The 18668-nt window shown below is 39.1% G+C and overlaps 1 protein-coding gene across 8 annotated transcripts in view; it reads left to right on the top strand.

Annotated features, from left to right (window-relative positions):
• The window catches only part of UACA (uveal autoantigen with coiled-coil domains and ankyrin repeats), a 141111-nt gene that overhangs the window by 86192 nt on the left and 36251 nt on the right, over positions 1-18668 (top strand). For all 8 annotated transcript variants that reach the window (XM_027569680.2, XM_027569681.2, XM_027569675.2 and 5 more), the window contains 4 exons: positions 46-179; positions 8781-8869; positions 12478-12542; positions 13342-13399. In XM_027569680.2, the coding sequence (XP_027425481.1) occupies positions 82-179; positions 8781-8869; positions 12478-12542; positions 13342-13399 (310 nt within the window). In that variant the 5' untranslated portion in view covers positions 46-81. The remainder of the gene's footprint in view (positions 1-45; positions 180-8780; positions 8870-12477; positions 12543-13341; positions 13400-18668) is intronic.

Genomic DNA, 18668 nt, shown 5'->3' with positions numbered 1-18668 from the left:
GTGTAGAGAGTAGGCCATGTTTATTTATTTTTTTCCTTTTTGCAGCATGCAGCAGATTGGAACAAATATGATGACCGATTGATGAAAGCCGCAGAGAGGGGAGATGTAGAAAAAGTTTCCTCAATCCTTGCTAAAAAGGGCATCAATCCAGGCAAACTTGATGTGGAAGGCAGATCTGCGTAAGTATGACTGATGATAATTCCCTCAAGGGAATTTGGGTGGACCCTTGGGACATAAGTGAAATTTGTGCAGTGTGGCTGTCAACGTATCAATTGAAAAAGGCTTTATCAAAACCCACACTATAAAATCTTTCAAACATCACTTTGAAACATTATGGACTAATAACTTGTTCTCAGTGTGAAAGATTTTCAAGCTAGAGAGAATACTAAAATACCACCCAGTGGTCTAGTTGTTTCGTCTCAACTCCCAACCCGTTTTTATATTGGGATCATTATTTTAAGTGAGAATGTTCAGAACAGAAAGGAAGGCAGAACAGCTAGTGTGGCTTAGGGAGGCACAGGTCGTGATCCCACCTTTGGTTTTGGGTCGCCGAGAAGGACTGCTGGCTTGTTTCCGTGCTTAGCTTTTCTCGCACCCCTCCCAATCTTCTTCCCTTCCCTTCCTGTGGAGGATGGGTTAAAGGGTAGATGGATGTTTGTTACCGCCCTCTATAATTGTAGCAGTCAAAACCTTATCTGGGAAACCTTCCAAAGTTGGAGGTGAAAAGTCTCGTTTCCTAAAGTTCCTCTCAGTCTTGCATGAGTTTATTTAGAATATTATAACTGGAAACCAGATACTAAATATAGAAATGAATATTAGGAAGTGGATAGTTAATGTTTGAGGTAGATCACTACCTTAGGGTGCTTCAAAATTCAAGTATAGGAAAAATAGCAAAGCATGATATAAAAATCAAGTAGCTTTTAATACCAATAAAGTTTGAAACATTCCAATTTTTTAATACTGTTTCAGTTTTATCAAGTAGGCAATTTGATAGCTATGGAAACATTTCTTGAGTCCTGCTCCTATTTTTGCTAAATTTTGAGCTATTTATATAGGGCTCACACTATAAGCAGTGAGAATTTAATATCTATTTTTTTCTTTAAATTTTTTATTGTTATGTTAATCACCATATATTACATCATTAGTTTTGTTTTTTTTAAAGATTTTATTTATTTATTTGACAGAGAGAGAGACAGCAAGAGAGGGAACACAAGCAGGGGGAGTGGGAAAGGGAGAAGCAGGCTTCCTGCCAAGCAGGGAGCCCGATGCGGGGCTCGATCCCAGGACCCTGGGATCATGACCTGAGCCGAAGGCAGTCACTCAACCAACTGAGCCACCCAGGTGCCCCAAATCATTGGTTTTTGATGTGTAGTGTTCCATGAGTCATTGTTTGTGCGTAACACCCAGTGCTCCACGCAGAATGTGCCCTCTTTAATACCCATCACCAGGCTAACCCATCCCCCCACACCCCTCCCCTCTAGAACCCTCAGTTTGTTTTTCAGAGTCCATCGTCTCTCATGGTTCATCTCCCCCTCTGATTTACCCCCCCTTCATTCTTCCCCTCCTGCTATCTTCTTCTTTTTTTTCTTAGCATATACTGCATTATTTGTTTCAGAGGTACAGATCTGTGATTCAACACAGCGCTCACCATAGCACATACCCTCCCCAATATCTATCACCCAGCCACCCACTCCCTCCCACCCCACCCCCACTCCAGCAACCCTCAGTTTGTTTCCTGAGATTAAGGATTCCTCATATCAGAGGTCATATGATACATGTCTTTCTCTGATTAACTTATTTCACTCAGCATAACACCCTCCAGTTCCATCCACATCGTTGCAAATGGCAAGATCTCATTCCTTTTGATGGCTGCATAATATTTCATTGTGTATATATACCACATCTTCTTTATCCATTCATCTGTCGATGGACATCTTGGCTCTTTCCACAGTTTGGCTATTGTGGACATTGCTGCTATAAACATCAGGGTGTTGGGGCGCCTGGGTGGCTCAGTTGGTTAAGCGACTGCCTTCAGCTCAGGTCATGATCCTGGAGTCCGGGATCAAGTCCCGCATCGGGCTTCCTGCTCAGCAAGGAGTCTGCTTCTCCCTCTGACCCTCTTCCCTCTCGTGCTTTCTATCTCTCATTCTCTCTCTCTCTCAAATAAATAAATAAAATCTTTAAAAAAAAATTAAAAAAATAAATAAATAAATAAAAATAAAAAAAAAAACATCAGGGTGCACGTACCCCTCTGGATCCCTACATTTGTATCTTTGTGGTAAATACCCAGTAGTGCAATTGCTGGACCATAGGGTAGCTCTATTTTCAACTGTTTGAGGAACCTCCATACTGTTTTCCAGAGGGGTTGCACCAGCTTGCATTCCCGCCAACATTGTAGGAGGGTTCCCCTTTCTCCACATCCCCGCCAACATCTGTCATTTCCTGACTTGTTCATTTTAGCCATTCTGACTGGTGTGAGGTGGTATCTCATTGAGGTTTTGATTTGGATTTCCCTGATGCCGAGCGATGGGGAGTACTTTTTCATGTGTCTGTCGGCCATTTGGATGTCTTCTTTGGAAAAATGTCTGTTCATGTCTTCTGCCCATTTCTTGATTGGATTATTTGTTCTTTGGGTGTTGAGTTGGATAAGTTCTTTATAGATTTTGGATACTAGCCCTTTATCTGATATGTCATTTGCAAATATTTTCTCCCATTCTGTCGGTTGTCTTTTGGTTTTGTGGACTGTTTCTTTTGCTGTGCAAAAGCTTTTTATCTTGATGAAATCCCAAGAGTTCATTTTTGCCCTTGCTTCCCTTGCCTTTGGCGATGTTTCTAGGAAGAAGTTGCTGCGGCTGAGGTCGAAGAGGTTGCTGCCTGTGTTCTCCTTTAGGATTTTGATGGACTCCTGTCTCACATTTAGGTCTTTCAACCACTTGGAGTCTATTTTTGTGTGTGGTGTAAGGAAATGGTCCAGTTTCATTCTTCTGCAATGTGGCTGTCCAATTTTCCCAACACCATTTGTTGAAGAGACTGTCTTTTTTCCGTTGGACATTCTTTCCTACTTTGTGAAAGATGAGTTGACCATAGAGTTGAGGGTCCATTTCTGGGCTCTCAATTCTGTTCCATTGATCTATGTGTCTGTTTTTCTGCCAGTACCATACTGTCTTGATGATGACAGCTTTGTAATAGAGCTGGAAGTCCGGAATTGTGATGCCGCCAGCTTTGCTTTTCTTTTTCAACATTCCTCTGGCTCTTCAGGGTCTTTTCTGGTTCCATACAAATTTTAGGATGATTTGTTCCATTTCGTTGAAAAAAGTGGATGGTATTTTGATGGGGATTGCATTGAATGTGTAGATTGCTCTAGGTAGCATTGACATCTTCACAATGTTGGTTCTTCCAATCCATGAGCATGGAACATTTTTCCATTTCTTTGTGTCTTCTTCAGTTTCTTTCATGAGTATTTTATAGTTTTCTGAGTACAGATCCTTTGTCTCTGGTTAGATTTATTCCTAGGTATCTTATGGTTTTGGGTGCAATTGTAAATGGGATCGACTCCTTGATTTGTCTTTCTCCTGTCTTGTTGTTGGTGTATAGGAATGCCACTGATTTCTGTGCATTGATTTTATATCCTGCTACTTGACTGGATTCCTGTATGAGTTCTAGCAGTTTTGGGGTGGAGTCTTTTGGGTTTTCCACATACAGTATCATATCATATGCAAAGAGTGAGAGTTTGTCTTCCTTTTTGCCGATTTGGATGCCTTTGATTTCTTTTTGGTGTCTGATTGCTGTGGCTAGGACTTCTAATACTATGTTGAATAGCAGTGGTGAGAGTGGACATCCCTGATGCGTTCCTGACCTTAGGGGAAAAGCTCTCAGCTTTCCCCCATGAGAATGATATTCGCTGTAGGTTTTTCATAGATGGCTTTTATGATATTGAGGTAGGTACCCTCTATCCCTATACTCTGAAGAGTTTTGATCAAGAAAGGATGCTGTACTTTGTCAAATGCTTTTTCTGCATCTATTGAGAGGATCATGTGATTCTTGTTCTTTCTTTTGTTAATGTATTGTATCACATTGATTGATTTGCGGATGTTGAACCATCCTTGCAGCCCAGGGATAAATCCCACTTGTTCGTGGTGAATAATCCTTTTAATGTACTGTTGGATCCTATTGGCTAGTATTTTGGTGAGAATTTTTGCATCCATGTTCATCGAGGATATTGGTCTGTAATTCTCCTTTTGGATGGGGTCTTTGTCTGGTTTTGGGATCAAGGTAATGGTGGCCTCATAAAACGAGTTTGGAAGTTTTCCTTCCATTTCTAGTTTTTGGAACAGTTTCAGGAGAATAGGTATTAATTCTTCTTGAAATGTTTGGTAGAATTCCCCTGGGAAGCCATCTGGCCCTGGGCTTTTGTTTGACTTTGGGAGATTTTGGATGACTGCTTCAATTTCCTTAGTGGTTATAGGTCTCTTCAGGTTTTCTGTTTCTTCCTGGTTCAATTTTGGTAGTTGATACATCTCTAGGATTGCACCCATTTCTTCCAGGTTATCTAATTTGCTGGCATAGAGTTGCTCATAATATGTTCTTGTAATTGTTTGTATGTCTTTGCTGTTGGTTGTGATCTCTCCTCTTTCATTCATGATTTTGTTGATTTGGGTCATTTCTCTTTTCTTTTTGATAAGTCTGGCCAGGGGTTTATCACTCTTGTTAATTCTTTCAAAGAACCAGCTCCTAGTTTCATTGATCTGTTATACTGTTCTTTTGGTTTCTATTTCATTGATTTCTGCTCTGATCTTTATTATTTCTCTTCTGCTGGGTTTAGGCTTTATTTGTTGTTTTTTCTCTAGCTCTTTTAGGTGTAGGGTTAGGTTGTGTATTTGGGACCTTTCTTGTTTCTTGAGAAAGGCTTGTATTGCTATATACTTTCCTCTGAGGACTGCCTTTGCTGCATCCCAAAGATTTTGAACAATTGTGTTTTCATTTTCATTGGTTTCCATGAATTTTTTTTAATTCTTCTTTAATTTCCTGGTTGACCCATTCATTCTTTAGTAGGATGCTCTTTAGCCTCCATGTATTTGAGTTCTTTCTGATTTTCCTGTTGTGATTGAGTTCTAGTTTCAAAGCATTGTGGTCTGAAAATATGCAGGGAATAATTCCAATCTTTTGGTACCGGTTGAGACCTGATTTGTGGCCTAAGATGTGATCTATTGTGGAGAATGTTCTATGGGCACTAGAGAAGAATGTGTATTCTGTTGCTTTGGGATGAAATGTAGCTGGCTTTCTCGCCCCAATATCTGGGAGCTCCACTGCACTCAGGCACCCCCGGTCTTTCTGTGACCCTGAGGGTCCTGAGACCACACTGTCCCGCGAGGGTTCCACCCCCCGCTTAGCCACTGGAGTGACGTCCCTTAGGGGAGCCGACTTCTCAAAGTTCCGATTTTGTGCTCCGCGGCTCTATCACTTGCCAGAAGCGGCCTATGGAGGCCCCCTCCCCCGCCATCTATCCTCCCGAATATCGCCTCGGATTCACTTCTCCGCACGTCCTACCTTCCAGAATGTGGTCGCTTTTCTGTTCAGAGAGTTGGTGCTCTTCTTTTCTTTGATCTCCTGTTGAGTTCGTAGGTGTTCAGAATGGTTTGATCCCTTTCCAGCTGAATTCCTGAGACCAGACGAAATCCAGGTCTCCTACTCCTCTGCCATCTTGCTCTGCTCCCCCCCCACGAGAATTTAATATCTAAAAGTGACTTTATTTTTTGTGTTTCTTTTTTCCCAAACATCAAGATGTTAGAAGATGAAGGAAATCTTTGGGATGAAAATCGTCAGTGAAACCTTATTTCTTCAGTTCTGCCCATCCGTGCTTTGAATGTTTTGAATGAATGGTGCTTGAGTTTCTGTTCTTTTTTTTCAGTCTGATGTTCAGTTTTGAGTGAAATTATTTGTATTAATGGTCAGAGTTGTAAAATCTGGTACGATTTGATCAATTATGAACTTCAGTTTGTAGGATATATGAGTAGTATTAGTCTCTGAGGTTTTCATTGTAGGAAATAGAATTCTTTTAGGATTAATGGGATAAAATATTTTCCTTTTAGTACTCACAGACTGTATTCTTCCTTAATTAGAGCATTTCATATTTAGTCAAATATAGGATATGTTACAAACGCACTTTCTGTATTAGCAGTAATTATAAAAATTTTATTTCAAATGACCTTTTTTGGTTTGTTTTACAAGTTTTGAAATCTAAGACAGAAGTAACATGTGCTTCTTGACCTCGATCCAATTTCAAAATGAAATATTTGAAGCCTAGCCAAAGTCACTGCAAGGATTTGTTTTCTTCCTGTTCACCTCTCTCCTCGGGAATAGCCCATTGCCAAAGCAAAATGGGGCAGATTCACCAGGAAGCCCCACTGCCACTTGGAAAGCCGGATACCAATTCCTGTCTCCCGGTCCCCTCAGGCTGTCACAAGTGGTATTTGGCCTCCCAGCTGTTTTCTCTGGAATCAACAAATGTTCCTTGGCAAAAAATGGCTTCAAATACCAAGCTCACCTCTCTGGGCCTCTGTCCCTCCCTGCATCCTGGCCTGGTTATTTTTCACTGTCTTGTTACCTCACTGATGCCTTTCAACATATGTTTTGTAGTTTATGCAACTTTTCTTGTTGTCGTCCGAGGTCGTCCACATTACCTGGATTTCTTATTATGGAAGCACTAATAACACGTCTTGTTTTAAAAAAGACAAAGTTGACTTTTTAAATTAAAAAACAGTATTTCTATAAGGTAACTTTTCAGATTTCCTTTATGACTCTTCGCATACACTTTAGTGATCGTTATGTCTTCCTTCTGAAGTCCAGTATTTATAGCATATCCTCATTAATAATGCATTGTAGATTTGTTGTGATTTCTGCCCTTTCGTACATCATCAGTGTAATATTGATTTATTTTGAAGAAAGAAGTCTTCCAAATTTTTTGAGCTAAGAAAGGGAAACAAGAAACAAAAAATGTTCCCTCCAAGATTGTTGGGAGACTAAAAATCTTTCCTTGAAGCCAATTACCGTTTCTCAAAAGGTTCTAATGGTGCATTGCGTAGTATAATTCCCTACTTTGGTGTTGCAAAGATCGATACCCTTAGCCTTACAACAATTTAATTCCACTGTAAGGAATTTTCAGTGTACTTGATTATCAAGTAGGCAATTTGATAGCTATGGAAACATTGCTTGAGTCCTGCTTGATTCTTATGACCTTACTTGATTCCTATGAACATTATATTCCTTTTATTAGAAGCATCTCTGTCTCTCAAATTCAAATTATACACACACCTCCTTCATTTTACTTCGTAGTGCTTGGTCTCTGGTTTGCATTTACATCCATCATAATACTAGTCGAGATACATGGCCAAGTGTTGTAATATCTGGAAATGAATTTGCAACCTATCTCCAGATTTTGTCTCTAAGCATTCAGTTATTCAAGTATTTGAGGGCCCATCATCTGTTTGGTATGTACATTGGTCTGGGAATGTAATAGAAAGGAAAACAGACAAAAATCCCTGCTTTCGCTGAGTTTAGAGTGGGAAGAGAGTGGTAGACTTATAAAGAAAGACTATAAAGAAAATAAATCTTGAATTTATATATCATATTCAAAAATATGTAGTTCTATATAGAATAATAACGGCAGGGATTGGGGAAGTCAGAGTCCTAAGGTTTCAGGGAATGGGGAAATTAAAAATTTTAAATGGGGTGGTCAGGGAAGACCCCTCCTGAGAGTGTGATACAGAGTTTGTCTGTATCCAGGCCCCTTGCTGAGTTCACATACATTCTTTATCTCCTCCTGGCTTCTTCACAGTGGTTATTGTACTTGGTTAGGGTTCAGTTGTATTTTGACCTGAGGTCAGCATCCTTTGTCGGGAAGCCCTACTGTCTGTCTTCACTTACCAGTTTGGATTTGGTGGAGTATAGTTGATCAGTCACTGTCCATTCTTACGGCACACAAAATATTTCTGTAAATGTTTGTTGATTAATAAAGTGTTAGATGATCAAAGAAACAATGGGGTATCTTCTCTTGTATCTTGAATACCTGATGGCTTAAAGTCAGTTTTTTAAGCAGGCTTTCCTTGCCTTATTAGGAAGCTTGTCATGACTGTGTGTGGAAAACTTCACCCACTTCATACAGGTCTGTGAACAAAGGGGAGGAATTAGGTGGTAGTTGTGGCTACTTTGGGGGAAGATGACACCAGCTCTTTTATGGCTTTCCAAGTGTAGTTTAGTTTGTTGTTTTGAAGGCTTTTCTATGCGAAGTTTAATTTGATAATTCTAAAGAGAAGGGGTAAGTGTTTTGATCTGTTTGGCCTTAGCATTCTGCTAGAACTTCTTTTCTTTTGGAAGTTTCAGTATATTTGAAACGAAACAAAATGATCTGATAGAAATTTTTCAGTGCATTTATCAAGCCCCCAGCACCAGTGCCTGCACTACCGATTAATAATAAGCTATAGAATTAATGGTATTTGGTATAAATTTTCTATTATTAAGACTATTAAACATTGGAATATTCCATTGGTTCTAAGGAGGTATTTCTAGAGAGTGTTGGCTGCTTATGTAAATTTGGGTTAAAATTAGTTTTTCACTAATAAGGGATAGGTTTCTTTTTCCTGGTAGAAAATATAGAGATGTTTTATGTAGCCTTTTTAAAACGTGTGTGTGTCTGTGTGTTGAAGAAAAGGTGACATTAGTGTAACATGTAAGTCGATGTTTCATAGTTTCTGTGGCATAACACATATTTTCTTTTTGTTTAGCTTCCATGTTGTGGCCTCCAAGGGGAATCTTGAATGTTTGAATGCCATCCTTGTACATGGCGTTGATATTACAACCAGCGACACTGCAGGTAGGTTGCCGCCATGGTCACTTATAAAACAGAAAGGGAGGACAAGCCTTGTCCATTGCTAATGTTCTTCAGACCGGAATGTGATTTAGAGAGAGACGTCCTCAGTTTTCTGTTTTTAAATAGTTGAGAACAAGTTTACTTCTGAGGTATCGTCATTGGTCTAGGAGAGGTAAAAGACAGGGAGTTGAGGAGACAGGATTGCTGAGCTGATGAGCATTTGGAGACCTGAGGTCCAGTGCTGGTCTTGGTAATATTATAGGATCCTAAAATCTCAGACTTGGAAGAACCTTTAGGGGCCATTTAGTTTATACTCATACTCTTGACTCTGTGAATCCTTGCTGTCATGAGGTCATTCGATATTTGGTTGGACATTTCTCGTGATGGGGCGCTAACTGCCTCGTAGCAATGACAGCACTACCAAGAATGATCATTAACAAGAAGAGCTGATGCAGCACATGGTACCCTCCTGAGCAGTTCACACATACTAACTCACTGTATCCTCACACCATCCCAGGGAGGCTGCAAGGCACTGAGCCAGCCATTCAGTAACTGGCCCAGGCTCCTTCAGTGGATGAACTGCAGTTGGAGTCTGTGTCCTTAACCCTTATGCTTTACAAGGAAACCTGTTCTGTATTTGGTTACTATATTTATAAAAAAATTATTTCTTGTAGACAGTTTTTGTTTTTGTTTTTTTTAAAGATTTTATTTATTTATTTGACACACACAGAGAGAGAGATCACAAGTGGGGGAGGGCAGAGGGAGAGGGAGAAGCAGGCTCCCCACTGAGCAGGGAGCCCGATGCGGGGCTTGATCCCAGGACCCTGAGCGTCATGACCTGAGCCGAAGGCAGACGCTTAACTGACTGAGCCACCCAGGCACCCCTTCTTGTACAGTTTTAAGTCTGTTTCTTACTATGCCTTCTGCTTAAACTTAGTTGTACCCATGTCTGTCTTAAAATCTTACAGCATAAGTTTGTCTGCACAGCACAAGGTAGACCTCTTCAGTGAGTGTGCTGGTTTTCTCAGGATAACCATTCTCAATTCTCTAAACAGCTTATTTCTCTGCAGTTCTACTTTGTTATTCAGTTAAATATAGGGGGTGACCTAGAACCAGAATTGCCTTAACAACTTTAATATTTTATCTTGTGACTCCATATAGAGACAGATAAATGCATTACAGTTAAACCAGTACTGTGTTTAGAAATGGAAGGGAGGCAGAGGAAAAGAGAGATCTCAGGAGAATCTTTACCTAAGGATATGTCAAATTTTAAATTGAAGACCAAACTCTATCTGCCGCCTTTGAACGGTGAACAAAAGAATATGTTAATTACTGGGATGCCTGGGTGGCTCAGTTGGTTAAGCATCTGCCTTCGGCTCAGGTCATAATCCAAGTGTCCTGGGATCGAGTCCCAGATCGGGCTCCTTGCTCAGCGGGGAGCCTGCTTCTCCCTCTGCTCCCCCTGCTTGTGCTCTCTCTCTCTGACAAATAAATAAAATCCTAAAAAAAAAAAAATGTTAATTACTTACGAAAGCATTCCACTGATGTAGAGGAATATTTATAGAAATTTTGGACTAACCATATACCTCTTTAGAGATCTTTAGACTTTATTTATTTATTGTTCTGATTCTAATTTAAACAAGTATATATTTTATTTTTTGTCTGTATTCTTTCTGCTCTGGATATTTTTGCCTAGTGACTTTTGCCCTCTCTCCTTGAGTGCAGATCAAGCATTTTAAGTGCTTTCCCAGGCACAGCAGACATCATTTCGTATGCTGTATCCTGACGATAATCTGCTTAAACTCTTTGTCTTTTGTTTTTGCTGTTGTTTAGTTATATTTGTATTTGCCTTGTTTTACTATTTTTGTCTTTAGAGTTGTCCTTTCCTGAGGACAAGGACCTTATCTTATTTGCTGTAATATTGTCTGTTATAATCCAGATGTGGATACTCAGTAACAATTTGATAAAAAAAATTATGTATTTTATCTTAACTCCTTTATTTGCTAGCAGTATGAAAGTATATTGAAAATAACTGTATTTCAAGTAAGTGTGGTTTTGGTTTTGAGGTATTTATGACCTAGGTCTTACCAGGTAGGCACCTTGTGTGTAATTCATAGTGTTGTGCTGTAGATTTGATATTTCCTTAATTTTTTTACTGTATTATCTAAAGTGGCTGGATTTGGGTTTGGCTAAGGAAGTACCCGACCTGACATTTTTATGTGGCCCATTGTGTTGAACACCAGGGACTGTCCCTACTGTCCGACTCCATACTCTCTCTTACTTTCCATGTAAATGATAGTTTTCCTTGTCACTTTTCACAGTGTAAAATAATTTTAGGAAACTTGTCCATGAACAGTAACAAATTGAAATTTGAAATCATCTAACTTATTTGTAACTAGAGGATGTTTAGGGATGGATGAAGATATTGTATCTGTACTTGTTTAAAGACCTGGACTCACTGCTGTTTGTTCTAGAAACCTGGTAGTCAGTACACAGAAGTGATCAGATCCAGGAAAACTTAATCCACTTATCTAAACTCATATAAAACTGAGTGAGGGTTGAAAGTTGAAGTCAGTGTATTCCTTCATTTAAGATGAACAGAACACAAATGACTTCCCTTCTAGGAAAAGGGTCTGACAGTGAAGTCAGATCATTTTTTGAGAGGTTTGTGAAGTGAGAGGAAAGTTAAGAACACGAAAGATTGGCAGATGGAATGGCCTGGTGAAACCCTTTTGTCTTTCACCATCCAATGAGATGTATGCATAAAGAAATGCAATTAGAAGAAATCATGTTTGGTGGTAGAATGTTGTCTGCAGCTTTACCTTTTTCAGTATTCAGTTAATCTTTCAGATGATTTGTTTCCTTTAAAATGACACATTTTAATACACATTATATTTGAACAAGTTGCCTGATTTTTCAGAGACACAGTCCTAGTGAACTTTGAATTTATTTTTAAAGATTTTATTTATTCATTTCAGACAGAGAGATAGAGAGCATGAGCGGGGTGGGGGGTGCAGAGGGAAAGGGAGAAGCAGGCTCCCCACTGAGCAGGGAGCCGGATGTGGGACTCGATCCCAGGACCCTGGGATCATGACCCGAGCCAATGGCAGAGGCTTAACCATCTGAGTCACCCAGGCGTCCCTGAACTTTGGATTTTAGCTGAAAATTAGTTTCTTTGACTTAGGTCTCTTAACTTCCTGTATGTTAGTGTCCACACTGCCTGTTTGGAAATATTTTGAGAAATCTAGGTATCTTTCTCCCACCCCTATTCCCATTTTCTTTTTCTACTCTTCCTCTCCCTCCCTCCCGTTTATTCTGGCTGACTTTAATTATTTACTCTGTCCCAGGCACCACGCTAGGTATTGGAGATATGGTGGTAAATAAGACAAAATTCTTGCTCTTTATGGGTTTGTAGATTTAATTTTTCTTCCCACCTTCACTGTTTTGGTGTGTTCATTAGCTTTTACTAAAATATCAACCTGAGTGAAAGCATGCTTACAAATTAAGTATCTTGTCAACTCATCTTGGAAAAAATGAATCACATTTCTATGGAAAATTCATTTGTGGAGAAAATAACTGTTCATGTATATCTTAAATTATTTTTTTAATAGGAAGAAATGCTCTTCACCTGGCTGCAAAGTATGGGCATGCCTTATGTCTACAAAAACTTCTACAGGTAGTAAAAGTGGCTAATACTCTGGCTTTATTATTTTGACTGCAAATAATAGATGTGTTTTCAGTGAGTTTTTGGAATTCGAGATCAAAGAAAATAGTAGGTTAATTTTGACTGTTAGCTTACGTAATTTCTTTTCCATCTTGTGAAAGAATGTGAACAATAAAAAGCAAAAACTCTGAGGGAAGTGAATCACATAACTTAGTGTATTAAAAATAAATAACAAAGGCTTGACCTTCCTGTTGACGTTAGCTGGAGACTGGAATTTTCTGTTGTCTGGTCTATGACATAAAGTGATAGGGCATAGGAGCTATATATTTCTATATAAACATCAGTCACTTAGACTATGTGATATCCATAATACTAGTTAAACTTGTAGTAAGGCAGCCACAAAATTCCTTGAACTAGTGGGCTGAAGAAAGTTTTCAGTTAAAGGGTCCAGTCCTCCATTTCCAGAAACATTGTTACCACTAAGTTTCACAGCAGAACTCATTTGTTTTTCCTGAATCAGTTGTTCAAATTTTAACTCTTGGTGAGAAAAAAACCCCAAACAATAAGAGTTTCTACGTCCCATGCTATTATAATGTACCATATGTTTTCCTGTTTTGTGAAAAACTTGAATTTACAGTATAATGTTATTATATTTGTTTCATGTCAAAATATTTAGTGGCTTGTCTAGTAGTCCTTAGGTTTTTTGATAAATGGAATATTTTAAGATTAAGTAACAGTTGTTCATTTGAGTCTAGATGTTTAACTTTAAAGTGAAACTCTCCCAGCTGACTAAGTTTCTGTGTTTTAACAGTACAATTGTCCCACTGAACACGTAGATCTTCAGGGAAGAACCGCACTTCATGACGCAGGTAAGTGAGGGTTTCACTTGGACATAGCCAGTATTTGTTGAAACAGCTAGGCATTTAAATTAATTTCCAAGTTTTAATATGCATGTATTTGTATAATTCATGGAGAAACAGAATATTATGAAGTTTTTATTTATACGAATGTGAAATTTATTTGATTGTACAGCTTAAAAAAGATTCATTCAGCCAAGACTGGTTTGTTAGATACTAAAAGTCCAAAGATAAATAAACATGATCCTGCTCTCAAGGAAGCTCTAAGCACTGTGTGACTCTGTGTGTATGTGTGGGGAAGGGAGGAGGGATGATTTTTTTTTTCTTAAAAACTACATTTGCCTAATTAACATGTCTGAATACCATTTTTCTCATCCGCAAAATAAAGTTAACACTACTGCAATAAGTGGTTATAATGAAGTTATAAATAGTGCCTGGCTTGTAGTAATTTCTTAATTAATGGTGGTGGTAGCTATTGGTTTAGGCCTCGGTGCTAAATTTCATATCACTGTAATGTGCTGTATTTTAAAAAATATTTATACTAGTAATTTCACAGATTTTATTAATCATACTTGTGTATTTAAATTTATCTGCATTATTCTTCAGGTGTCTTAAAGACAAAAGTTAGATATTAAGTATTTTTGGAATGTACCACAGTCTGACCTCTGGCCTGACTCTTCTAAGTCTGACATTCCTACAGTTTGCTGGAAAGCCAAAGTAAAGAAAAGTAGCTACCCTGCCTTGTCATGTTTATGGAATATCTGCAGTAGATCAAGGTGGCCTGTGTTAAAAATGCAATATACCGCAAATTTCCTTCAAACTTTGGTACATTAATTTATTTCAGCTTTTTTCTTTTTATGTTTTACGTGCTTTTATGATAGTTTAATTTTTTACACAAGGTATTTTTTCTTTTATTTTTGTATAAAGTGGTGGTATTTGCAAAGCATTTTCATAAGCATCGTCATTTGAGCCTCACAATGACCCCAGTGTGGTTTTTGGTTTTAAGGAGAAATGCCTTATCTGTTCTTCTCTATGGGCCCTAGCTCTGCCTTCTGGGAGGTTCTTACTTGTCTGGTATTCTCTAGGATCCCAGATAAATTGCATGGCAGAGAGCATGTCCTCTGTAGAGGCAGCTTAAGGGTTGGAACAATCATGAGTGTTAGCAGACTGGCCTTCTGGGACCTTGTGTAGTATGGTTCCCAGAAAACCTTGGTTGGCTTTTTGGTTTATTTGTTTCCAGCCATTTCCATTTGTCCATCTCCAAAGTTATTTTCTGGACATAAAGTTCTTAACCCTCCTTTAGTTCTTATCCTTATTTGTAGAGTCATGACTCTGCCTCATTTAATGGCTGCCACCTCCCAGCCATCTGAAATAATACTCTTGAATGGGATTATAATATCCTTACCATGATGTTTATTCCAAGAGCAGACTTTTTTTTCTCCTTTGTGGGAGTTCCTTGAGAAAAGTTGTGACCAACAACAGTGTTAAATTTTGCTGCTTGACACAGAAATGGTCGGCTTCCCCACATCTCTGAGGTCCCAAATATCTAGACATTGTCTGTTCCCTTTCATCTGTGTTCATAAATTGGCTGATTCTTGCTTGACCTCTTCTCTTTCTTACCATACCTTACTAAAAGTAAGCAGCTGCCAATGTGCACTAAAATTTGGGTCTTTTCTATTGCTTCACCTCAAAAGGCTCTATTGCCACGTGGTACATCTTCTAAATGATGATGGACAATAGCTCTTTCAAATGTTTTGCCACAGAATGAGAAAAATCACAGGATTTCTAGCCTGAAATATGTTTAGTCATTACCTAGTACTCAACCACTAAGACAGTGCCATATGATTTAGGTATTTATTGTAATAGCACCTAACTCCTGATAGCAGTTTTGTCTCAGGGATAAGGCTTGGCAGCTGTGACAGAGACACTATAAAATAACACTGAATTAAAAAGCTTCAAAGGATTGCTTTCTTTCATGTCAAAATCCTCATGTTCAGATGGGCTTGTGCCTCTGTTCCCTGTGGCTATTCAGGGACCCAGATTTCTTCCATTTTGCTGTTCCACCATTGCGTAGCACATTGTCTTTATCTTTAAGGCTGAAGTTGCTGGCAGGCACTTCTGTTTTCCTGCTAACAGGAAGGGGAAAGGTCATGGAGGAATGTATAAACCACTCTTTTAAGCCCTAGAGTCAGAAGGTAGCACACATCACTCCTGTCACATTCCACTGATGAGATCTAATGCACGTGGTCATGGCTGCATGCAAGGGAGTCTGGGAACTGTGGTGTCCAGGTGAGCCCGCATGTGCCCAGCCCAGCTTCGTTACTGTGGAAGGAAGGGTCATCACAGCTGGGAGACAGCGCCACTCTCCACCATAGCACCTTTACTACTGACTTTACTGGTTCAATATACTATAGCTCCAGAATTTATTATGCTTTACATTTTATCATTCTTATTTTTAATTGGGCCTGAATGGTTGTTAGTTTTACAATTCCTGAATTAATGTATTCAGTTTGTTTCTTTTTTTAAAAACTGATTCTATATTTTATATAAAAGACTTGCTGGATTAAAGACAGCAGAAATGAAAATTTATTTGATTTTCTTATGTGTTTTATTCTGTGGAATTTCACACACACACAAAAGAATGCTTTGTCAGTACTTTTTGTGGCTAATAATCTAGTCTCGACTCATAATAAATACAGGGAGTATTTATTAATAATAATATAAAAACTTTTAATAAAAACTCATGGGGAGTTGAAACACAATCCTATTTTATGATGTTAACAATAATTTTTTTTCCTAATACAAATATGAACTCTAGTGTTGGTTGGAGAAGAAGCAGTGTGTGGTTTTACAATTAATTTTCAGCAAAATGACCCTGCTTTGCATCATCAAAGGCAGACATTGCAATTTCTGATTTTAAAAGGAAATATGAATTATATGAGTCAAACCTTTTTTACTGTGACTCATCTATAAAGACCTGAATATGATTCATTTAAAAAAAATTGAGCTAACCCTTCAAGGATCAAGTCAGTTGTAGCCACATTTAAGAATATATTATAAGTAGAAAATTTAATTTTTTTAAAGATTTATTTATTTATTTATTTGAGAGAGAGAGAGAGAGAGAGACACAGCGAGAGAAGGAACACAAGCAGGGGGAGTGGGAGAGGAAGAAGCAGGCTCCCCGCTGAGTGGGGAACCTGATGTGGGGCTTGATCCCAGGACCCTGGGATCATGACCCCAGCAGAAGGCAGACGCTTAACGACTGAGCCACCCAGGTGCCCCTTGATTTTTATTTTATTTTTTTAAATTTTTTTATTGTTATGTTAATCACCATGTATTACATCATTAGTTTTTGATGTAGTGTTCCATGATTCATTGTTTGTACATAACACCCAGTGCTCCATGCAGAATGTGCCCTCTTTAATACCCATCACCAGGCTAACCCATCCCCCACCTACCTCCCCTCTAGAACCCTAAGTTTGTTTTTCAGAGTCCATCGTCTCTCATGGTTCGTCTCCCCCTCCTTCTTACTCCCCTTCATTCTTCCCCTCCTGCTATCTTCTTCTTTTTCTTTTTTCTTAACATATATTGGATTATTTGTTTCACAAGTACAGATCTGTGATTCAACAGTCTTGCACAATTCACAGCGCTCACCATAGCACATACCCGCCCCAATGTCTATCACCCAGCCACTGCATCCCTCCCACCCCCCATCACTCCAGCAGCCCTCGGTTTGTTTCCTGAGATTAAGAATTCCTCCTATCAGTGAGGTCCTATGATACATGTCTTTCTCTGATGGACTTATGTCACGCAGCATAACACCCTCCAGTTCCATCCACGTCCTTGCAAATGGCAAGATCTCATTCCTTTTGATGGCTGCATAATATTCCATTGTGTATATATACCACATCTTCTTTATCCATTCATCTGTCGATGGACATCTTGGCGCTTTCCACAGTTTGGTTATTGTGGACATTGCTGCTATAAACATTGGGGTGCACGTACCCCTTCGGATCCCTACATTTGTATCTTTGTGGTAAATACCCAGTAGTGCAATTGCTGGATCGTAGGGTAGCTCTATTTTCAACTGTTTGAGGAACCTCCATACTGTTTTCCAGAGGGGTTGCATCAGCTTGCATTCCCACCAACAGTGTAGGAGGGTTCCCCTTTCTCCACATCCCCGCTGACATCTGTCGTTTCCTGACTTGTTCATTTTAGCCATTCTGACTGGTGTGAGGTGGTATCTCATTGAGGTTTTGATTTGGATTTCCCTGATGCTGAGCGATGTTGAGCACTTTTTCATGTGTCTGTCGGCCATTTGGATGTCTTCTTTGGAAAAATGTCTGTTCATGTCTTCTGCCCATTTCTTGATTGGATTATTTGTTCTTTGGGTGTTGAGTTGGATAAGTTCTTTATAGATTTTGGATACTAGCCCTTTATCTGATATGTCATTTGCAAATATTTTCTCCCATTCTGTCGGTTGTCTTTTGGTTTTGTGGACTGTTTCTTTTGCTGTGCAAAAGCTTTTTATCTTGATGAAATCCCAAGAGTTCATTTTTGCCCTTGCTTCCCTTGCCTTTGGCGATGTTTCTAGGAAGAAGTTGCTGCGGCTGAGGTCGAAGAGGTTGCTGCCTGTGTTCTCCTTTAGGATTTTGATGGACTCCTGTCTCACATTTAGGTCTTTCAACCACTTGGAGTCTATTTTTGTGTGTGGTGTAAGGAAATGGTCCAGTTTCATTCTTCTGCAATGTGGCTGTCCAATTTTCCCAACACCATTTGTTGAAGAGACTGTCTTTTTGCCATTGGACATTCTTTCTTGCTTTGTCAAAGATAAGTTGACCGTAGAGTTGAGGGTCCATTTCTGGGCTCTTGATTCTGTTCCATTGATCTATGTGTCTGTTTTTGTGCCAGTACCATACTGTCTTGATGATGACAGCTTTGTAATAGAGCTGGAAATCCGGAATTGTGATGCCGCCAGCTTTGCTTTTCTTTTTCAAGATTCCTCTGGCTACACGGGGTCTCTTCTGGTTCCATACAAATTTTAGGATGATTTGTTCCATTTCTTTGAAAAAAGTGGATGGTATTTTGATGGGGATTGCATTGAATGTGTAGATTATTCTAGGTAGCATTGACATCTTCACAATGTTGGTTCTCCCAATCCATGAGCATGGAACATTTTTCCATTTCTTTGTGTCTTCTTCAATTTCTTTCATGAGTATTTTATAGTTTTCTGAGTACAGATCCTTTGTCTCTGGTTAGATTTATTCCTAGGTATCTTATG

The sequence above is a fragment of the Zalophus californianus genome, chromosome 6 (genome assembly GCF_009762305.2).
Source record: "Zalophus californianus isolate mZalCal1 chromosome 6, mZalCal1.pri.v2, whole genome shotgun sequence".
Lineage (NCBI taxonomy): Eukaryota > Metazoa > Chordata > Mammalia > Carnivora > Otariidae > Zalophus > Zalophus californianus.
This window is presented reverse-complemented; position numbering and strand designations above follow the sequence as displayed.